We start from the raw sequence: 21,094 nt of genomic DNA, 5'->3' as shown, positions 1-21,094 counted from the left end.
GAAATGCGACAAAGACCTCCGGGATCTATTACCAGAAAAACCGAGGTTTATATATAAAAGAGCCCCTACACTGCGAGACCAGTTGGTGAAAAATGTGATTAAACCCTCCGAAGAAACAATTTACATTCTTCACCGGAAAGGGATTTTACCCTTGCAAGAGATGCTACTCTTGCACACACACCAAACGACCTAATCAAAAAGTGTGTACATTCAAATCCAACAGTAATGGGACCGAATACGAAATTAGGGACTTCATTGGCTGCAATACAGAGGGCGCAGTATACGCCCTTGAATGCAGCTGTGGACTTCAATATATCGGTCGCACAAAGAGATTGTTGAGGATACGCATTAAAGAACATGTGAAAAATATAGAAAGTGGATTTCCCAACCACAGCGTATCTCGCCATTTTGCCAAAGTCCACCAAAAAGACCCTTCACAACAGAAGTTCTGGTGGATAGTTCCGTATTCTAGACCATGGCGGGGTGGCCATAAGGTCAGAGCCCTCAGCCAACTAGAATCAAAATATATTTTCAACATGGACACCTTCACACCCAGAGGCCTGAACATTGAGTTCGATTTGAACTGCTTTTTGAGTGACTTCTAGTGTTATGCCCACCCCACCCTTTGGCCTGCCCACCTCATTCCACTACCATGCTTATACTGTGTGCCAGATTATATGCTAGTTTCCTATTCATGTACACCTGCCGTGCGTCGGGTGCTGCTCCGTGTAGAGCCATGGTTAATACTTATAATCATACACATACTAGCCTTTTCCATTAGCCAGCCTGCGACTCCCAGATGGCTTTGCCACAGGGATCCCTATTATACACCTTCTTTTGTACTTAACACATGTTTCATGTGTTAATGTTCTCCTTAAATTTACCCACATTCAGTTTTATCTACTTTATTTTAATTAATTTTTTTGCCATGACAATTTTTGACATATACACTGGCACTGACACGATATGGCTGCATCCTTACAGCAGCGTGGGATGGCAGCTCGGTGCCCATCCCTATAAGTTTTTAGAACTCAATTACGGGTATATCCAGACCACAAGTTTGCTGGATATTGTTCGGTTTACAGCATCTCAGATCCACCACATTATGTTGGACTCTGTTCCTCTGATATGCAGATCTCCTGTGTATATCCTTTACCCTAACTTAGGCCATTCCCGGTCCCTTACCGCCCACTCTCCCGTATCTTAGCCTATCACCTGCCTTGCAAGCTCTATCATTGACTGGCATACTTATATGGCTTAGGGAAAATGGCGCTGGGTCGGTATTAGGCATTTTACATTGCGGACTTCAACAAAATGGCCGCCGTTGCGTCCTATCAATTAGACATTATTTAAGCGAATCCAGTGCTCTAGCAACCATCCCCTGATGAAGTCACGTGATGTGACGAACACGCGTCGGGACTCAGAGCACTAACCGGGAGCAGTACCGAACGAACGGCAGACGAGCACGGTGCTCGTGGATACACGATCGCCACCCCACTGCTCCATGTGAGTTTTGTATTTACTGTTTTTCGTTTTTATTAAATTTGCTGTACAGTTTTATGCTATGTGCATCTTCCCCTTCCTCCTTCACCCTGACACAAGCGGACGGCTTCACACAAGCTAAAGAGGCAAAGTGTTGGCAGTGAGAAGTACTAGGAAACGAGTTCGGCACTCGTGGAGATATGCACTCTTTCCCTACACACTGTGTAAGTGGATACTTAACCTGCTACCTTGCAAACTGAACCCCTCTCCCTACAGTTATATGAGTGATAGGAGGATAAAGCTACAACCTTTTTATTATTCTTTTTCATATGTATGACCAACCATTGAGAACTGGCAGCAAGATACCTACCCAATAGGAAAACTGGTAATCTGTTTGACCCTAAATGTCAGCTGGAAGGTAAGCTGCACGAGTCACTGAGGTGTGGGCTGCATGTGTTTTTTTGGATCTGCCTGGACTGCACATCTCCATCCATGCAGAATCTGGAATTTTTTCCATTTTTAACCGTTTTCTCACTGCTGCATCAGTTCTAGTGTGGAACTGTGTTTTTTTCTCTTTGTTTTGCACTTATCCAGGATTTTACGTTCATGTTTTAGTTTTGACTTTCACATACACGTTTTTGCTTCTCACTGAAGACTCACACTGTTATATTATACAGTCCAGCTAGGACCGTACCTATTCAAATACCGTTTTTAAGGTTATTTTATTTGTGTCTGCATCACCTGTCACTCCCCAGGCCCAATCAGCCCGCTCTTTCACCTTCCCCTCATTTACTCACCCGGCCAAGCCATATCACAGCGCAGACAATTATCACTTGTTCTCCTGGAAGGTTCAACCTCTCGCCACAAAGAAATGTTGAAGCTCTGCCAGAGTGACCATGGGGTTCTTGGTCACCTCCCTGACTAAGGCCCTTCTCTCCCGATCGCTCAGTTTGGCCAGGCAGCACGCTTTAGGAAGGGTCCTGGTGGTTCCAATCTACTTCCATTTATGAATTATGAAGGCCACTGTTTTCATAGGAACCTTCAAGGCTGCAGAAATGTTTATTTACCCTTCTCCAGATCTGTGCCTCAATACAATCCGGTCTCTGAGGTATACAGACAATTGCTTGGACTTCATGCCGTGGTTTGTGCTCCAACATGCACCGTGGGACCTTATATAGACAGGTGTGTGCTTTTCCATATCATGTCCAATCAACTGAATTTACCACAGGCGGACTCCAATCAAGTTGTAGAAACAGCTCAAGGATGATCAGTGGAAACAGGATGCACTTGAGCTCAATTTTGAGTGCAATGGCAAAGGCTGTGAATACGCATGTACATGCGATTTTTTTTCCCACTTTTAATAAATTTGCAAAGGTTTTTAAAACAAACTTTTCACATTGTCATTATGGATATTCGTAGAATTTTGAAGAAAATAATTGAATCCATTTTGGAATAAGGCTGTAACAACAAAATGTGGAAAAAGTGAAGCGCTCTGAATTGTTTTCAGATGCACTGTATCAGTGGTAATTTCCATTACACATAAGTACACGGATAGCCAATTACCCATTTAAGGTAAACATTTTAAATGTCAAACAGTCAAATGCAAAATGTAAAAGCTGTACATAAGGGGTAGGCAACCTTGTCCTTCCAGATGTTTTGAAACTACAAGTCCCATGAGGCATTGCAAGACCCTGACAATCACAGGCATGACTCCAAAAAGCAGACGCATTATGGGATTTGTATATTCCACCACAGCTGGAGGGCCGAGGTTGCCTACCCCTGATGTATAGTATACTGTATGCAGACCGTTTTACCTTGTCAGGGAAGTTGTAATACTCAATCCCAGTGCTTTCTGAAGCCTACACTTAAGCCAAGCAATACAGCTTGGTCTAGGATACACCCCAGTCCATGACATTAAAAGAGCTGATGCATGCCAATCATTTAACCCTTCAGACATGCTCAAGTTTAGACTGGGCCAAGTATTAAGTGTAGAACCCAGAGCAGTCTCCAAACTGCTTGCGAGCTTAATGTGGTCCTTTGCTTGCCTTTAGGGCACTATACCTCACTGACATTGAGGCATTTTCTACACCCAGTAGTTACAATTCAGCCCTTGTAAAGTCTGAAGGAAAGTAAACTGGTCCTTTGCATGGAAAGTTTGGGGACCTCAGCCCTAGAGTGCTCACCATTCCTCACCCAGCCTGCTGTTGAGGGGGATTAGAGAAGGCCAATGTGAAGAGATCTCTGTACAGAGATTTTTAATACATACATTACTAATTTTTTTTTTTTTTTTAATACATTTGCCTGACATTTACACGTAAAGCCCTATATTATGTGATTCCATCCCCCCCCCCCCCCCCCATGTCTAATGACCAGTTACAGATCAACATTCAAAATATAAATGAATACAAAACGTGCACAAAATGCTTTCCTGTTTTTTTATTGCTGTTAATTCAAGGAAATAAGTTTGCATAAAATTCAAAATCTGTTCTAGAAATATAAGTAACCTTTCCAGTACATAATTGAAATATCAAAGAATATGGTAAACATACAAATAAAGAGAAGGCAACACCTCACTCTTGAAGTATTGTAGAATCCTCCTATCTCCTTTTTGCTGCTTTAATCCTTGCTGCTTAATCTAACCGAAGAGGAATCTTGCACTACACCTTGTTCAATCATATCCAAAATACCTAGATCAAATAAAATATTTATAAGATTTTCTTCTTCCTCTTAAATTAAAGCTTTTTTTGTGAACTTTTCTTATGTCAACTACACATTTTGCCATCCTCAAACATCATATGTTGATGCAGTATAGCTGGGAATGACAAAATAGTTTAAATCAAGATATCATCTATATATATATTTTTTTTTTTTTCAAGTTTTGAAATTCATGAACCAACTTTTTGCAATAAGATTTTATAGTTTAAAAAAAAAAAAATCTCTATGGTCTTATTCACCATATTTCCATTTTAAATGTTTTTAATAAGCCTACATTTACCTGTTCTGAAAGAATATAATTAGGACCTACAAAAAAAAACGCATCTGAAAAAAAAAAAAAAAAAAAAAATTCTCCAGCGAATAGAAGTTAGAGGAATGCGCAAAAATAAAATAACAAAACAGTATTATAATGCTGGTAAATGGCTGCTGTTTGACACAGAATACACACCTATCTCCCAGATAACCTCAGTGCACAAAAAGGTATGTCAAGCATTACCTGGAATCAAGAAATTGTAGTGCATATATTGGCTTTTTTTAAAAATATATATATAAACTGTAAAACAGCAGCGAATGTCTTAAGATGACATGACACTGACTCGAAGGGCAATGACAGAATAGTGTCTGCACACTGAATTTCGAAAGTGGAGACCACAATATGTTGTTTCCTCACATTAAGGAAAATGCAGTACTGTGAAAAACATGAAGGCTGCCATTATTAACCTCACCTCCTGAAATTGCTAGTAACCTGGTCTTCGTGCTGAATCAATGGCTTCATAACCTTTCATCACAGACTTGCAACAAAATGCATATAAGGAATTCTGACTGTACTCCAACTTTCATTTCCGCATGATAGTTCTGGGACATTGAAAAGACATGGAAACCAGAAACAGCCAGGCAACTGGCATTTTAGGAAGGCAGCTCCTATTTTTCGATCACTACAGGTTTCCTTTAATCTGATTCATTGCTTCAGCAATGAAATGGGCATACATGGGAAAACGCTATACTCCATCATAAAAGTGTGTGTTCACGAAGATGTGGCATTTCGCTTTTGTTGTAAATATCACTTGTGTGATCGGGTACTTCCCCCCACATACTGACCGAGCAATTTTCAGACTAACATGGACCATACATGTAGCAGTTTTCAGTTTAGACAACTGACATATAAAAATACTACTTTAAAATCACCCTTAAAGAACATAAAAATAATCATCTTCACATTATGAGATATGGTCAGTGGTAGATTTGATAAACAGAACAATTAAATAGTTAACTCTGCTACTCTTGCCAATTAACAAGAATAGTCTTCAAAATAAATGACTGAAACCTCTCATACTTAAATACTGTAATACGTCTTAAGCGTTAAATAAATTAGGCTTGGAAATACCTTGCAGAGGCACCACTGTGTTCTGCCACAATGATAACCCATAGCCTGACTGCATAGACAGAACATTTCTGTCTAAATTAAACAGCAGTCAGATAAGTTTAAAGAAAACCTATAACATAGGTTATTTTGCTTTCTAGAAAATAAAAATACTTATCAAACTTCAAACTGTTGCAGTTAACATAACAGCAGATGCAAATGGGGGTCTATGCATCAAGATAACTTGTTATGAGATGTCTTCCAAGTCGTCACCTGAAACAAAATATTCAGATACTTCGCTAGCTTTTGACTTGGAGGTGTTGGCTCTTACATTTTATAGGCATGGTTTTACCTAATACATAAAACTCAGAAGGGTGAAGAAAAAGTATCTTCAATACAATTGCAAACTTTTCGTTACACACTTAACCTCTGCTGTGACTTTTGAATCTATAGCAGAGAGCTTTACGCAATCAGACACTGTGCGATAGACAGAAAATGCATTACAGATTCAAAGATAAGTCACAGAATTGAACAAAGAAACGGGTCATTGAAATGTCAGGAACATTTACATCTTTTGCAAAACATTAGGTTTCCTCTTCATCTCGGTTTCCAGCACACTGTACATCCAATCATCCTAGGCATGTTATTGAACCACTGTTCTTCATGTAAGGCTTTGGCCTGTTTAAACAGGCATGCTATGTACACTTCTTCAGTTCGAGGTACACAATTCATGGCACAGTAATGGGCTTCTTGTCATCTTGAAGTTGTAAACATTCTAGCGCCTAAACCCATCATGAAAAGCAAAGTGAATTTTCCATATGGTAACTTTACTAGTAGATTCAATGTACATGTAATAATTTTTTGTGGACTGGTGTCAGTCAGCAGAATCCAAAGAATCATGAGAGGGATTAAGGAGAGGTGCATACCTCAGCCTGAAAGTGCCTAAAACAGGAAAGAGAACTTCTGAGTCAGTGTTTACAAACTAGAAAAAGTTCAACAAAATATTTATGGGGTTAAGAAGCACAAAATCAAAAAGGCACTTTTTCAGTGGGTGATTGAGCATCACACAGTTGCTATAGTAATACATGGTGGAGACCCATTAAACAGCTTTAAACTTAATAAAATTGCTTACTTCTCATGGGGGAGGGGGAGGGGGCAGTTTTTTACATCCCCAAATATTCTCTTAATTTCTTCACTTGGCTACACAAGTTACACATTATAAATTTGCAATACAACAGACAGACATGGAGTTACAGAGGCACAGGAGTTTTAAATTATTAGACACACAAAATACAAAAATACAGAGGGACTTGACTAGCTTTGTTTTCAGTTTTTAGCCAATGGTCAGAATGATTCTTTAGAATGGTCTACACCATTGCGGCCAGCAAAGTGGGAAAACAGGGCGCACACACACACTCACACACCCGAATACCAATCATGTTGGAACAGAAGAAACAAGAACATTTAGAAACAAGTCCTCTGGGAAGTATCACGATTACCTTGCTGATTGGCTTCCATAGGTGGTTGCTTACAGTCCTGTGCATAATGACCAGCTACCCCACAGTTGAAGCATGAGATACTGCCATTTTTCTTAGCCACTGATCCATTAGCGTTGCCTACTACATTGGTCGCTGGGTAAATTGGGTACAACCTAGCAAACCCTGCCATCTGCTGCATGCCATAGTTGGCCTGGCCACCGAGCACAGGTTCATGCATTAGTCCATTGGTATAAGGAGGCTGATGCAGGAAGACAGGATAATGTGTTCCATTGCTCTGGTGTGCTTGGTTGAGGTAGGTGCTATTGCAGATTGATGGCATAGGAAAGGGAAACGGAACTCGCGTGAACATCTGTCCAGGGATTGGGTTAGGATAATAGTAATTTCCCATCGGTACTCCACAACCGCATCTACGTCCACAAGAGCCACATGTCCCATTGCTCATTTGCTGTGGTGATAAAAGTGTCCCATTTGTGCTAGTATTACCAACTGCTGCACTAATAAAAGAAGTGCTATCACTCTGTGCAGTACTGTGCGTCAAAGCAGGGCTTGGACTGGGTGCAGGACCAGGGCTATGGGTAGGAACAGTGAGAGGAACGGCAGATTGCACCTGACCTATACAATTATTAGTTGGCTGAGCAGCAGCAGCATTCAGCACATTGGTGTTAGGTGTAGGCAAGACTCCACTTGGAAGTGATGGTCCAGAAAGGGGGTATGGGATTGTTGAAGGTGCTGGGGTCAAGTTAGCGCCTGAAAGAACCAACTTCACATTGGCAGCCGGAGATGCAATCCCCAAATTTCCATCCAGATGAGGCACTACCTGATTAAGACTTGCTACTTGTGAAATAGGTTTACCGAGAGGTTCTGAAACAGTCACAGGAGAAGCTGTAAAGCCTCCATGGTTATGAATTGAAATAAATCCAGCATTGGCAGTTCCTAAACCCATATTAGTCTGTGTTGATCCATTAACCGTACAGGCCTCCACTGACCCCTGAGTAGGTACTTTTAGCCTTTGAACTGGCATTTGCAAAGCGGGACTGCTGGGCGAGCAGTTCCTTGGAAGAAAAGTGGAAGGGACAGGCATTGGGGGTGTCAGTATATCAATGCACTTCCCTGGTTCCCCTATGGCAGAGGTTACAGTGGCAACACCAATTCCAAGGGAGCTCTGGTGAATCAGCTCCCTCACAGGGGGCATAGAAGCTGGGCTAACTATCATACCCAGAGTTTTTCCTTCTGTCGGATGTGGATGCCCAGGCTCCATCTTCTCTACGTTAGTTGGCATCATGCAGTGCAATGTAGGCAAAAGAGTTTGAAACTGTGTAAAAGTGCGACTAGTCAAGGACTCATCAATACTTTCATTACTAGTAAGGTGGTCAGATAACTTGGCTGATGTATTTACTGAAGCAAAAGTTGGAAATCCAGGGACATGTTTGCCAGAATCCTCTGAATTGCTGTCTGTGTCTGTTAAAAGAAAAAGTTTAAACAGAAATTAAAAAACTGGGAAAAGTTGAGAATAGGATTATGTTAAACTAAAGAAGTTTGCAGTTATATGTTATTTTATAAGTAATGATACTATGACAATTACCAAACATATCGAAAACAAAGTAAATTTATTTTTAACGGTGATCTTAAAAGTAAATCTCAGCTGATCTTAAAGTAAACCTGGAGTGTTGGCACCTCTAATTATCATGTGCTTACTTTCAAATACATTTGGGTCTGTGACAGGTTTACATTTGGGGTGGGTTCACACTAGTGCAAATTGGATGTGGGTTTTCCCGCATTCTTTTCAGACAGCAGGAGATTTTGACCGCCTCTCTATGGAGCCGATTCACACCTCTCCGGAGCAGCTTCAGAGCAAATTGCACAGGGGTTCTATGTGTCTTTGGCTCCGTTTTAGGTCCGAATTCAGGCAACAAGTCGGGCTCGATTCATCCCTGAAACGTAGAACAGAGACACACCAGGCTCCTGCCATCAGCCTCATCTGTTTCAATCGTGAACCCAGCCTCAAAAAGTAATATGGGTTCTGAATTTCTAAACCATTATTATTACCTTTTGGAATTGTGGATGGAACAAACAGTCCACAATTGCCTGAAGTAGTTTGAGTGAGGCAACTCACTGTACATTAAAAACAGGATATTCCAAAATAACTTGTCAAGCAGTGTGTTCCATCTTGTGCATTGCTTAGGCATGGTCAGCAGCATTTCCTAACCAGCAATAGGCTGCAGCTGGCTACACCTTAAAGTGGTTCTAAAGGCTTTTATTTATTTTTATAAAAAACATGTTCTACCTACTTGCTCTGTGCAAAAGTATTGCAGCGTGGTCTCTCACCTCCTTTTCTGGAGCCCCTCCTCAGGGAGTGGACACTCAGCAAGCCGTGTGCCGAAGGGGGGGGGGGGGGGGGAGTAGGAACAAGTAGTTTAACATTTTTTACCTTAAAGCAGAGTTCCACCCAAAAGTGGAACTTCCGCTTAATTGCTTCCTCCCACCCTCCGCCACATGCGCAGTAGGGAACCAGGCGTAAAGCAAAAGGCTTCTCTGCCAGGTTCCCTTACCTGGAAGGGTGGCGGCTGCACCAGACAGTCGACCTGAAGATCCCTGGACAGGTAAGGGTCCATATAGTAAAAGTCAGCAGCTACAGTATTCGCAGCTGCTGACTCTTCATTTTTTTCCCCCGAGGCGGAACTCTGCTTTAAGGCAGGGAATGCATTAAGTAGATGTTTTTTTTAACTTTAGAACCACTTCAAGATGCTTTTATGGAGAAAGTGTGATCTTAAAGTCATAAGACAGAATTTTTTATTTTTTTTCAAACCTGTGTCTCCTAATGTTTTAGGAGGGTGTGCTATAGAAGCAATAGCTAGTTTAGCAACAATGATGTCTTCACAGTCACTTAGACAGATAACTGTGTAATCTGTTTGAAAATATATATTTTTTAAATGCCTTTTTTAAGTTTAAAAAATTAGGGTTGTCAATTCAAAGACCAGCCACAGCAATATCTGTCTGGAGTTTGCATGATCTCCTCTGTGCCTGCATGGGTTTCCTCCCATTTCCGAAACACATGCTTGTAGGTTACTGTATGTGGCTCCTGTCTAAACTGACCCTAGTATGTGTATGAATGTGCGTTAAGGACCTTAGATTGTAAGCTCCTTGAGGGCAGGGACTGATGTGAATGTACAATATATATGTAAAGCGCTGCATAAATTGTCGACGCTATATAAATACCTATAATAAATAATAGCTTAAATTTGTTTAAAAGTGCAGATTTAATGAAAAGGCTACAAAGAAAAAAAATGAACAAAAGAAACCATTTAAGGGACGAAAGAAGAACAACCTATCGAGTGAATAGGGAAGGTAGTGCTGCGCTAATGGGTGGTGGATGGGTAAGTGTATGGACAGGTGGGGGAAGGGAATAAGATTGGTATAGCTGAAAATGAGAGCAGTATAACCAAAAATAGCATAAACAAAGAATAATCAGTGAACAATACTGGTGCAAATCATATAACTCCACACATTTCTCTTGGTGTGATAAATACACGAAAAAATGAGGTAATGAATAGTGCAAAAAATTATGTATAACACAACACCCAAATAACTGTGATGGGTAACAATATTAAACAGGTGATAAACAGTCCTTGAACAAGGCTTAAGCTGTGTCAACAAATATATATATATATATATATATATATATATATATATATATATATATATATATATATATATATATATATATATATATATATATATATATATATATATATATATATATATAAATATATACAAATATATAAATAATCATTTGAAAGTCCAAAAAATGAGAAAAAAGTGCTGGTGTAGGTCCGCAGTGTGAGGTTATAAGTGGGTAGATATCCAGTGATCCTTTTAAGATGAATAAGGATGTCCCCTTACCTTACTGCTGTAAGGTAACAGCATATAGATCCAACCACTTTAGATGGTTAACCAGATGGGCTCTGATCCAGGAACGACAGGTCCTCCTTGGAAATCTCGTCCCAGACTTAGTGCAGTCCTCCTGTGAAGGAGGACTGCACTAAGTCTGGGACGAGATTTCCAAGGAGGACCTGTCGTTCCTGGATCAGAGCCCATCTGGTTAACCATCTAAAGTGGTTGGATCTATATGCTGTTACCTTACAGCAGTAAGGTAAGGGGACATCCTTATTCATCTTAAAAGGATCACTGGATATCTACCCACTTATAACCTCACACTGCGGACCTACACCAGCACTTTTTTCTCATTTTTTGGACTTTCAAATGATTATTTATATATTTGTATATATATATATATATATATTTGTATATATATATATATATATATATATATATATATATATATATATATATATATATATATATATATATATATATATATATATATATATATATATATTTTTGTTGACACAGCTTAAGCCTTGTTGAAGGACTGTTTATCACCTGTTTAATATTGTTACCCATCACAGTTATTTGGGTGTTGTGTTATACATAATTTTTTGCACTATTCATTACCTCATTTTTTCGTGTATTTATCACACCAAGAGAAATGTGTGGAGTTATATGATTTGCACCAGTATTGTTCACTGATTATTCTTTGTTTATGCTATTTTTGGTTATACTGCTCTCATTTTCAGCTATACCAATCTTATTCCCTTCCCCCACCTGTCCATACACTTACCCATCCACCACCCATTAGCGCAGCACTACCTTCCCTATTTACAATTACGTATGGTTTGATACACCTTCCAGTGCCGCAGCTGTACCCTCACCCCCCCCCCCTCCTTGTTTTCTCCCCTGATAAGCGCGGTAATATTCACTTTTTTCAAAACCTATCGAGTGAACTGACTTCATTATCTAAATACAGTGCTGAATACAGTCAAGGTCTTATTTGAAGGATGATACAGAAGACAAATTTGGCAATAAAGCTCACGTTTACAGTGGCTGTCTGTACCATTCATCAAAAGTAAAACTTTACAGCTGCTAGCTTCAGTGCGCTTAATACTAGGCGCCTATAGGCAATTTTTGTCAGTTCAATCATGCTACTAAAATCATCAGCAATCACCAGCCATAGGTGAACGTAAAGCAACTGGACATACAAATTTAGAGAATTATATGATCATTAGTGGCTAATTGTTCATACATGCTACACTTAACTGTTTCTTATGTATAACGATCAATCACAGATTATTAGTAGTAAGATTGTACTAACAAAACTGCCTGTGTTACCATCTTTAATGCTGTAACTATAGGTTAACCAAAAATGTACACAAAAATGCTGTTTTTCGATATTGACCCCCAAGTCTGCAATATAAGCGCTAAACCCGACTGTACTCCAGTATTACACCAAATCCATTCTCCCATTTATACAAGCTGCCCCTTTTGGTGCCAACCTCTGTCTTTCTCTTCTTCACTTTCAAAGCTCTCCCTCCTGTTATGGCGGGGACTAGGTGGGGAACTGTAACTCTCAGAAGAGGTCTCTCCACACGTTTCATGCCCTGACCCAACTTCCAGTGTTGGATCTAAAAACAAGAGAGACAGAAAAATGTTCTTTCAAATATTTTTGCCTATAGAAATAAATTGATTGACAGTTGACTAAATAATTACTAAGAACAAAACAAAACAAAAGAAAAAAAAGCTACCATTGAAGTTGGATTTGAATTTGTATTCTTTAACCACTTCCATACCAGGTACTTACGCAGCTTCCCGCCCAAGCCAATTTTCAGCTTTCAGCACTGTCGCACTTTGAATGGCAATTGCGCGGTCATGCTACACTGTACCCAAACAAAATTGGCGTCCTTTTTTCCCCACAAATAGAGCTTTCTTTTGGTGGTATTCGATCACCTCTGCGATTTTTTTTTTTTTGCGCAACAACTAAAAAAAGGCTGAAAATTTGGAAAAAAAATTACGTTTTTATTTTTTTCTGTTAATTTTTTTGTAAATAAGTTTTCTCTTTCAATTACGGGCACTGATATGGCGGCACTAATGGGCACCGATGAGATGGCACTGATGGACATCGATGAGGTGGCACTGATTGGCGGCGCTGGTATGCGACACTGATGGGCACACATAGGCGGCACTGATGGGCACACATAGGCGGCACTGATGGGCACACATAGGCGGCACTGATGGGCACACATAGGCGGCACTGATGGGCACACATAGGCGGCACAGATGGGCACTCATAGGCGGCACAGATGGGCACTCATAGGCGGCACAGATGGGCACTCATAGGCGGCACAGATGGGTACTCATGGGCGGCACCGATGGGCACTGATAGGTGGGCACTGGGCATGGATGGGCACTGTGGGGTGGCACTGATGGACACTGGGGTGGCGCTGATGGACACTGGGGTGGCGCTGATGGACACTGGGGTGGCAGCACTGATTTTTGCCAGGTTGCCAGTCAGTGCCCATTTGTGGGCACTGACTGGCATCTTTTTTCTTTATGCTTTTTTTTTTATTTATTTTTCTGGCATTTTTTTTTTTTTTTGGCATTTTTTTTTTTTTGCCCACCCTGGTGCTCCAGGGTGGGCATCCCTGGTGGTCCAGTGTGGCGATCCGAGGGGGGGCTGCACTGATAAACAATCAGCGCTAACCCCCCCTGTCAGGAGAGCCGCCGATCGGCTATCCTCTACTCGCGTCTGTCAGACGCGAGTGAGGAAGAGCCATCGACGGCTCTTCCTGTTTACATCGTGATCAGCCGTGGTTGGACACGGCTGATCACGTGGTAAAGAGTCTCCGCCGGAGGCTCTTTACCGAGATCGGAGATGCAGGGTGTCAGACTGACACCCCGCATCACCGATCGCCGCGATGCGCGCCCCCACGGGCGCGCGCGGCATGAAATCCTGCAGGACGTTCTAGAACGTCCTGTCAGGATTTCATAACCACTTCCCGGACGTAAATCGGCCATAGGCCGGGCGGGAAGTGGTTAAAGTTGAATTACTGATAACTAAAATTATGTGAAAGCCCAACTAGTTATTGACAAAGGGTAACTTCTATTCTGTATCTGTGAAGAGCAGATTGGTGGTGCCATGAAGAGATGAGCAGTGTATGGATGGCATCCACCTATATGTCTCAGCTATTGTGCCTCAAAGAAGTGGCTAAAGGTACAGTACCCAATGGAATTTGAAACTTGTGCCATTTCTTCAAGGGTTGTTTCACGCTGCTGAGCTGCGGTTTGGCTGCAGCGTGGGTGTACCCATGGTTTTCCTTTAGACTTTCTATTATGTCCCACATTTTAGCGTGTTATCTGAAAGCGCACCAAAAGTCCTGCACGCTGCATCTTAGGTGCGTGTTGAAAAAACTTGAAAAATATGCAGGACGTAATGGCACGTCTGTGGGTAACCACAGGTTAAATGAAAAATGCAGGTATACCTGCGCTGAAGCCAAACCACAGCAGTGTGAAACCACTCTGTTAATTTTTATTAATTAAGGTGAAGGTAAACTGGAAAAAAAAAAAAAAAACCTGCAAGGCAATGTTATAACCCTTTAAGTCCTCATTTTTTAAATGAGTTAGCGTGACTCAAAATGTGCGCTCTACCAACCGATGGAGCAAAAAAATAATGTGCTGGTTTTATTTATGCAAAACTTACCTTAAGCCCTGGTTCACACTGGTGCAGTTTGACATGTCAAATCGGCAGCATTTGCACCGTCCTAATCGGTGCAACGCCGCATCTGCGGCGCTGCACCAATTTCAAAAGGTAGTTTCTGTACTACTTTTCGCGATATACATTGACATCTGTGCAGAAATCGGGACTGACAAGTGGGAGAGAAATCGTGCGAGTTCAGCTGACTCACATGGCTTCATTACCGCAGCCCAGTGTGAACCTGGGGTAAAACAAAGGCCTCCAGCGGCATGCTGTCATCGAAAAACAGGGCTTCCATCGATTTATGATCTTTCTTCCAAGTTCACAGGCCCTGGTCCTTTGAATAGACGATCTGTTAATGGCTGTTAATGGCATAGGGCTCTAAAAACGGCATAGGTTGCATGAGTGCTGCCGGCACTAGGGAGCTACAGTTCATTGAGGGAACCATGAATGGCACATGTACTGTGACATACTGAAGCAGAGCATGATCCCCTTCCCTTCGGAGACTGGGCTGCAGGGCAGTTTAACATAACCCCAAACACACCTCCAAGATGACCACTGCCTTGCTAAAGAAGCTGAGGGTAAAGGTGATGGATGGGCCAAGCATGTCTCCAGACCTAAACCCTATTGAGCATCTGTGGGTCATCCTCAAATGGAAGGCGGAGGAGTGCAAGGTCTCCAACATCCACCATCTCCGTGATGTCGTTGTGGAAGAGTACTCCAGTAGCAACCTGTGAAGCTCTGGTGAACTCCATGCCCAAGAGGGTTAAGGCAGTGCTTGAAAATAATGGTGGCCACACAAAATAGACACTTTGGGTCCAATTTGGATATTTTCACTTAGGGGTGTACTCACTTTTGTTGCCCGCGGTTTAGACATTAATGGCTGTGGTGAGTTATTGTGAGGGAACAGCAAATTGACACTGTTCTACAAGCTGTACACTCGCTACTTTACATTGTAGCAAAGTGTAATTTCTTCAGTGTTGTCACATGAAAATATATAACAAAATATTTTCAAAAATGTGAGGGGTGAATGCATGCATATAGACATCTCTATATCTATTAACATCTATTTCGCTATATTACATATTTTGATATCTTATCTCTATTTTATATGCCCATTTGTTTAGTTTTTAAATTATTATTTTTTTTTGTATCACAATGTTGTATACATATATTTAAAAATTTCGCCCATATATAGTACCTGGAAGTGTAAAGACATTGGTGTTAGTTTATTATATTCCTGGCATTAGTTTGCTGGCATCCATAAATCTTTGTATTTTATACTTTTTTGTTAACAGTATTGGATTCGGGAGGATTAAGCGACCAGCATTATGTTTATATTGGATTCCTTGCTGGGCTTCTTACTTCCAGGTAAAAGGCAGAGTCAATTATTGGTTTATTGGCTGCCACGATAATGTTTTTGCCTCCACAAGTTAAGAGAGTCTTTACCTACCTTTGTTAAAGTCTGGAAGAACACAATCTGATTGCTGGTTTACAATAGCAGTACCGAGACTGGTTTTATGATATGCCTGTGTGTATTGTGTACATGTGAGTGGATTACTTCCCAAGCAATTTTTATTTATTTTTTACAACATGGTACACACTATGAAGCTTTCCATGCATTTCAATATGAGCATCTGAGCCCTGTGTAGACGATAAGAGCTTTGGAGTTGATCTCTTTAAGCAATGAGACCTATTTATCAGTGAAGTCCACCATTGAAGGTGAGGGCACATATTATAATGCACACTTGTGTGACACGTGGAAAAATTTCACAGGATTGCTGACCTACCATTATATTTGTGTTCACTGCAGGGAAGTTTTGCTGTGATTCACATAAAAGTGTGGGCTTGTTTGGACTGACTCTTTCTTCACATTAAGCAAGTTTTTCTTCATACACATTTATATATTAATATGTTTATTCACTGTATTTAACAATAAAAGCAAGGATTGTTTGTTTTGGCACGGATGTGATTACACATTGATTAATATTGCATGTTTATTATAGTAATTGGAGTGCTTCACTGCCTTTCATTTTACATTCGATTTTCTGTGTTGTGAGTGACTGTACACTTTAGTAGGAGCTGCTCCACTGGGTTTTATGTGGATTATTTTCTTAATTATAAGCTGCTAATCTACTACCCAATTTTCCACCACGATCAGGCTGCTGCTAACATCACTGCATCTGTAGATACAGCTGGGAGCTCTTTTGTAAATATGGCTGGGAATATTCTAAAGGCTGGAGAGATCACTGGATTAAGCAATCTACTAAATAAACTGACTGTGCGGTCTCTCAATTTGGTGAAAAAGTAGTACCAAGAGTATGAGCATAGAGCCCTCATTGAACTACAAGAAATACATTTTACAGTCAAGTCCAAAAATAAAATGTATTTTATGTTCATTCATTAACCACTTAAAGGACTGGAAGATTTGCCCCCTTAATGACTAGGCCATTTTTTTTGCAATATGGCACTGCGTCGCATTAACTGACAATTGCGTGGTCGTGCGACGCTGTACCCAAACAAAACCAACGTCCTTTTTCCCCACAAATAGAGCTTTATTTTGGTGGTATTTGATCACCCCTGCGGTTTTTATTATTTACTTCATCAGTTTAGGCCAAATGTGTATTCTAGATATATTTTTGGTAAAAAAAAACGCAATAAGCGTACATTCATTGGTTTACGCAAAGGGCATAGCATCGACAAAATAGGGAATATATTTATGGCATTTTAATATATTTTTTTCTTACTAGTAATGTTGGTGATCAGTGATTTTTAGCGGGACTGCGACATTGCGGCGGACAGATCCGACACGGAAACTTTTTTGGGACCATTGACATGTATATGTGACATGGATCAGAGCTGAAAATAGCCTCTGATTACTGTATAAATGTCACTGGCAGGGAAGGGGTCAACACTAGGGGCGATCAAGGGGTTAAGTGTTCCCTAGGGAGATGTTTAACTGTGGGGGCAGTGTACTGACAGGGAGTAGAGTGAGATTGCCATTCCTGATCACTTGTCAGAACGGGGATATGTCAGTATAAACCAGCAACATCCCCATAGAAGATATCGCAGCCTCCGACCACGCGCATAGGCTCTTACATTGCGCCGCACAACCCCCCCCCCAAAATACCCCTTTAAAGCGGCCAGTGTGCAGCTACCGTGATTTGCCCAGGGGAGCTAACCTGCCACCCTATAACGACAGCGTCTGGTTGGCAAGTAGTTCAATTTAAAAAAGCCTGCTTCTTCCTTCAACAGAATTCTCCTCATTGATCTTACAATTCATATTTATTTGGGTACCTTTAACAAATTCTGGGGCCTTTTAGAATGAGAATTTAAGTGTATGCTATATAATTATAACACAACCCTATAGTTGCAATTACACACAAGTGGACTCCAAAGGCAAATGGTGGCACCACCCTTATTTAAAAAGTGCTCATGGCAAATGAGGTGTTTAATTGTGCAAGCAAGACTTTTTAGGTTTTTATCTGAATTAAAAAACAATGTGGATTTATTTCCATTCTAGATGTAATGTTGAGGTTAAAGAGTCAGTAAGTGGGTTGGGGTTGACAAGTGCAAAACTCATTCAATAAAAAAGATGTTGGTGTGCTGCACATTATGAGATGTTTGCGCCAAATATAAAATGTCAATTCTAATAAACTTAAAAACAAATGCACCAGTTAACTTGCTGATTGTTTTTATTACATAATTGTCTTCTCCAGAGTTTTTATACTTGGTGTAAAGCGGCCTGCACATGACAGCAGAGCATTCCAAAACAAGGGACATTTATAAACCTCTCTCTAATATCACACACTGGATGGACCCGTGTCTTTTTTCAACCTATGTACCATAGGTATTCAAAAAGCAGCCAATATCATACGTGTCCCTTTAGTATACATGTAGCCATGTATTTTTTTTAATTCACTTTAGGAACATTTTCCTTAATTTCCTCTCCCAGTAATAATGAAGACAGAAAATCTCATAGTAAAGTTTTGGAAAGGCTAGTACTTCTGATAGCTTTCCCCTCCCCCCCCCCCCCCCCCCTGTGTCCCCACTGGAGATTTCTCCCCTTAAGGCTCGGTTCACATATATGTGAATTGAATGCATTTTTAACTGCATCAGATTTGCATAACATGTGAATCCGACTAGCTTTCATAGGAGTCCGGGGCGGGCTGCGGTCCTTTTCGAAGGCTTGATTCACACTAATGTGTTTGATGCTTTTTGCAGAAATACAAGAATTTTTTTTTTTTTTTAACATGGGTTTCTATGGAACAGGTTCACATCAATACATTTTTTTAATCATGGGTCCCCTCCAAAATCCATATCTGACCCTTATCCTGCAGCCTGGAAAGGGAGGGGAGGGGATGAGTGAGCGCCCCCCCTTGAGCCATACCAGACCGCATGGCCCCCCCCCCCCATGTTGATGGGGACAAGGGCCTCTTCCCAATAACCCTGGCCGGTGGTGATCAGGGTCTGCCGGCAGGGGCTTATTGGAATCTGGAAGCCCCCTTCAGGGCAGGGGCGCTGGTTAGCTCTCCCCCCTCCCTTTCCTGACCTGCATTCTCAGATAAGGGTCTGGTATGGATTTTGTGGGGGAACCCCACGCCAATTTTATAAAAATAAAAAATTGTGAATTTTCTTGGCAACAGCTGAGGACTTATCTGTTACCAACGACACGGCGGCCGGCTTCCTGACCCACTTTTTAGCAACTAGCTATATACAGTGAACGTATAATATAAAAATTAAAGGAGGACACAAATCGCGGCAAAGACGCAGAAAACACAGCAAAAAGCACTGCAGAAACGCTCAAAAGCAACATACATAGATGTGAATGGAGCCTAAAAAAGGGTCCTGTGAGATTTTGAGTCTGGTTTAGGTACGAATTCAAGTAAAAATTTGCACCTGAACCGGTCACCAAAACTACACCAGACTCTCGACTGAAAACCACAGCTGGACATGTGTGAACCTATCCTAACTGCTACCAGAGTACCACAATCATCAGTACAGGAAATCTCCAGAAAGAAAAAAACAAATGGTGATCCAATTTCTAACAAAAAATCTAATAATAATAATAATAATAATAATAAAAAAAAAAAAAAAAAAAGGTGCTACATTTCAATACAAAATTCTACTATAGCACAAAAGTCTTATTTTACTCATGGCACTTACCCTTCACAGAAGCAACCCGAATGTTCGGAGATGATTTAATCCCATTTGCTCTGCATGTCGACCGACCATCAACTTTCTGATTACTTCTATTTAAAGCACAAGGCTCACGTTAGAATGCACCGGAGAGGCAATGCAGAAAAATAAAATATTCATATATTTTTTCAGATACCTGCAACTTAGACATGTAATGAATGATAAAAGCTGACTGGTAAAAAAAAAACATTACACCTCAGCTTTACAATGTGCATAGTCAGGTACAAAAAAGGGATTACAAGATGCTCTATGTGGTACCGATGCCCCTACACATTACATAAAATCTTTCCCAGAGTGTATTAGGTGTTGGAGATGGTGAGGGGCGGCACCATGCCTCATATCTGGCAGATCTGCAAACGTATCCAACATTTTTGGCAGTCTATTTTTGTACTGTGTCTACAGTGTAAATTGCCCCGAAACCCTCCCTCTCTTGTTATCCCTGGCACATTTAAGGTGGCCAAACAAAGCCTATTGAGGTTTTTCATGTCTACAGGTGGAAGATTTATCCCCCAGACATAAGAGGTCCACAACTGGACCTAACATAACAGACTTGACCGCTGAGCTGAATCCCATTATAAGAATGGAAGAAGGGGTGACCAAATTGCAAGACAGGCATACCAACCTTAACAACCTTGAGTTTTCCCATCCGCCTCTCTCAATACTAAAACCAACTGAAGTTTAAACTTCAGCTATGCCCTGGTAGAGCTGCCCCTCCTTCCCACCACTCCCCAGTTTGTGTGACTTCCCAATTGTTTTTGTTGGGAATGAGAAAACTCCTCCTGACACATAAATACATTTTGTTATGATGCTACTGTCACACTGTACCTTCTACTCATTACCATAATGTTAATTTAATTTGGACACGTTCTGTGCCTTGTATCAAACCCTTATGTGAATCCATATGAAAGCTTTTATGGGATAAGGGTCTGATCTTCACCCCCTGTATTTTGGGAAACTTGAATAAAACTTACAAAAGCCTCAGAAACCAGGACTGTCACAAAAAAACAAATATAAAAGGTGTCCCTTTACTAACAAAAATTCAGTTTACAATTGAGAAAAGAAAAACTGAGGCTACTGTAAGGCTGCATTCACACCTGAGCGTTTCAAAGTCACGTGGTTTTGCCTCAAATTTGTACAGGTCACCAATGTAAAAAGCAGAAAAACGCTTGTAATCTGCCCCCAATAAGCTCATGTTCTTTCTTTTGAGCTTAAAGGGGTTGTAAAGGTATTTTTTTTTCTTTCCTAAATAGCTTC

The 21,094-nt window shown here is 40.8% G+C and overlaps 1 protein-coding gene across 1 annotated transcript in view; it reads right to left on the bottom strand.

Moving 5' to 3' along the window:
* Positions 1-3,903: 3,903 nt before the first annotated feature.
* Positions 3,904-21,094, bottom strand: part of ZCCHC2 (zinc finger CCHC-type containing 2) — a 104,959-nt gene continuing 87,768 nt past the window's right edge. The window contains 5 exon segments of the mRNA XM_040353598.1: positions 3,904-6,473; positions 6,475-6,499; positions 7,057-8,514; positions 12,447-12,575; positions 19,808-19,893. Coding sequence (XP_040209532.1) covers positions 6,311-6,473; positions 6,475-6,499; positions 7,057-8,514; positions 12,447-12,575; positions 19,808-19,893 — 1,861 coding nt within the window. The 3' untranslated portion in view covers positions 3,904-6,310.

Source organism: Rana temporaria, chromosome 5 (assembly GCF_905171775.1).
Source record: "Rana temporaria chromosome 5, aRanTem1.1, whole genome shotgun sequence".
NCBI classification, from domain to species: domain Eukaryota; kingdom Metazoa; phylum Chordata; class Amphibia; order Anura; family Ranidae; genus Rana; species Rana temporaria.
Note: the sequence above shows the minus strand (reverse complement) of the source record. Positions and strands in the feature narration are given on the sequence as shown.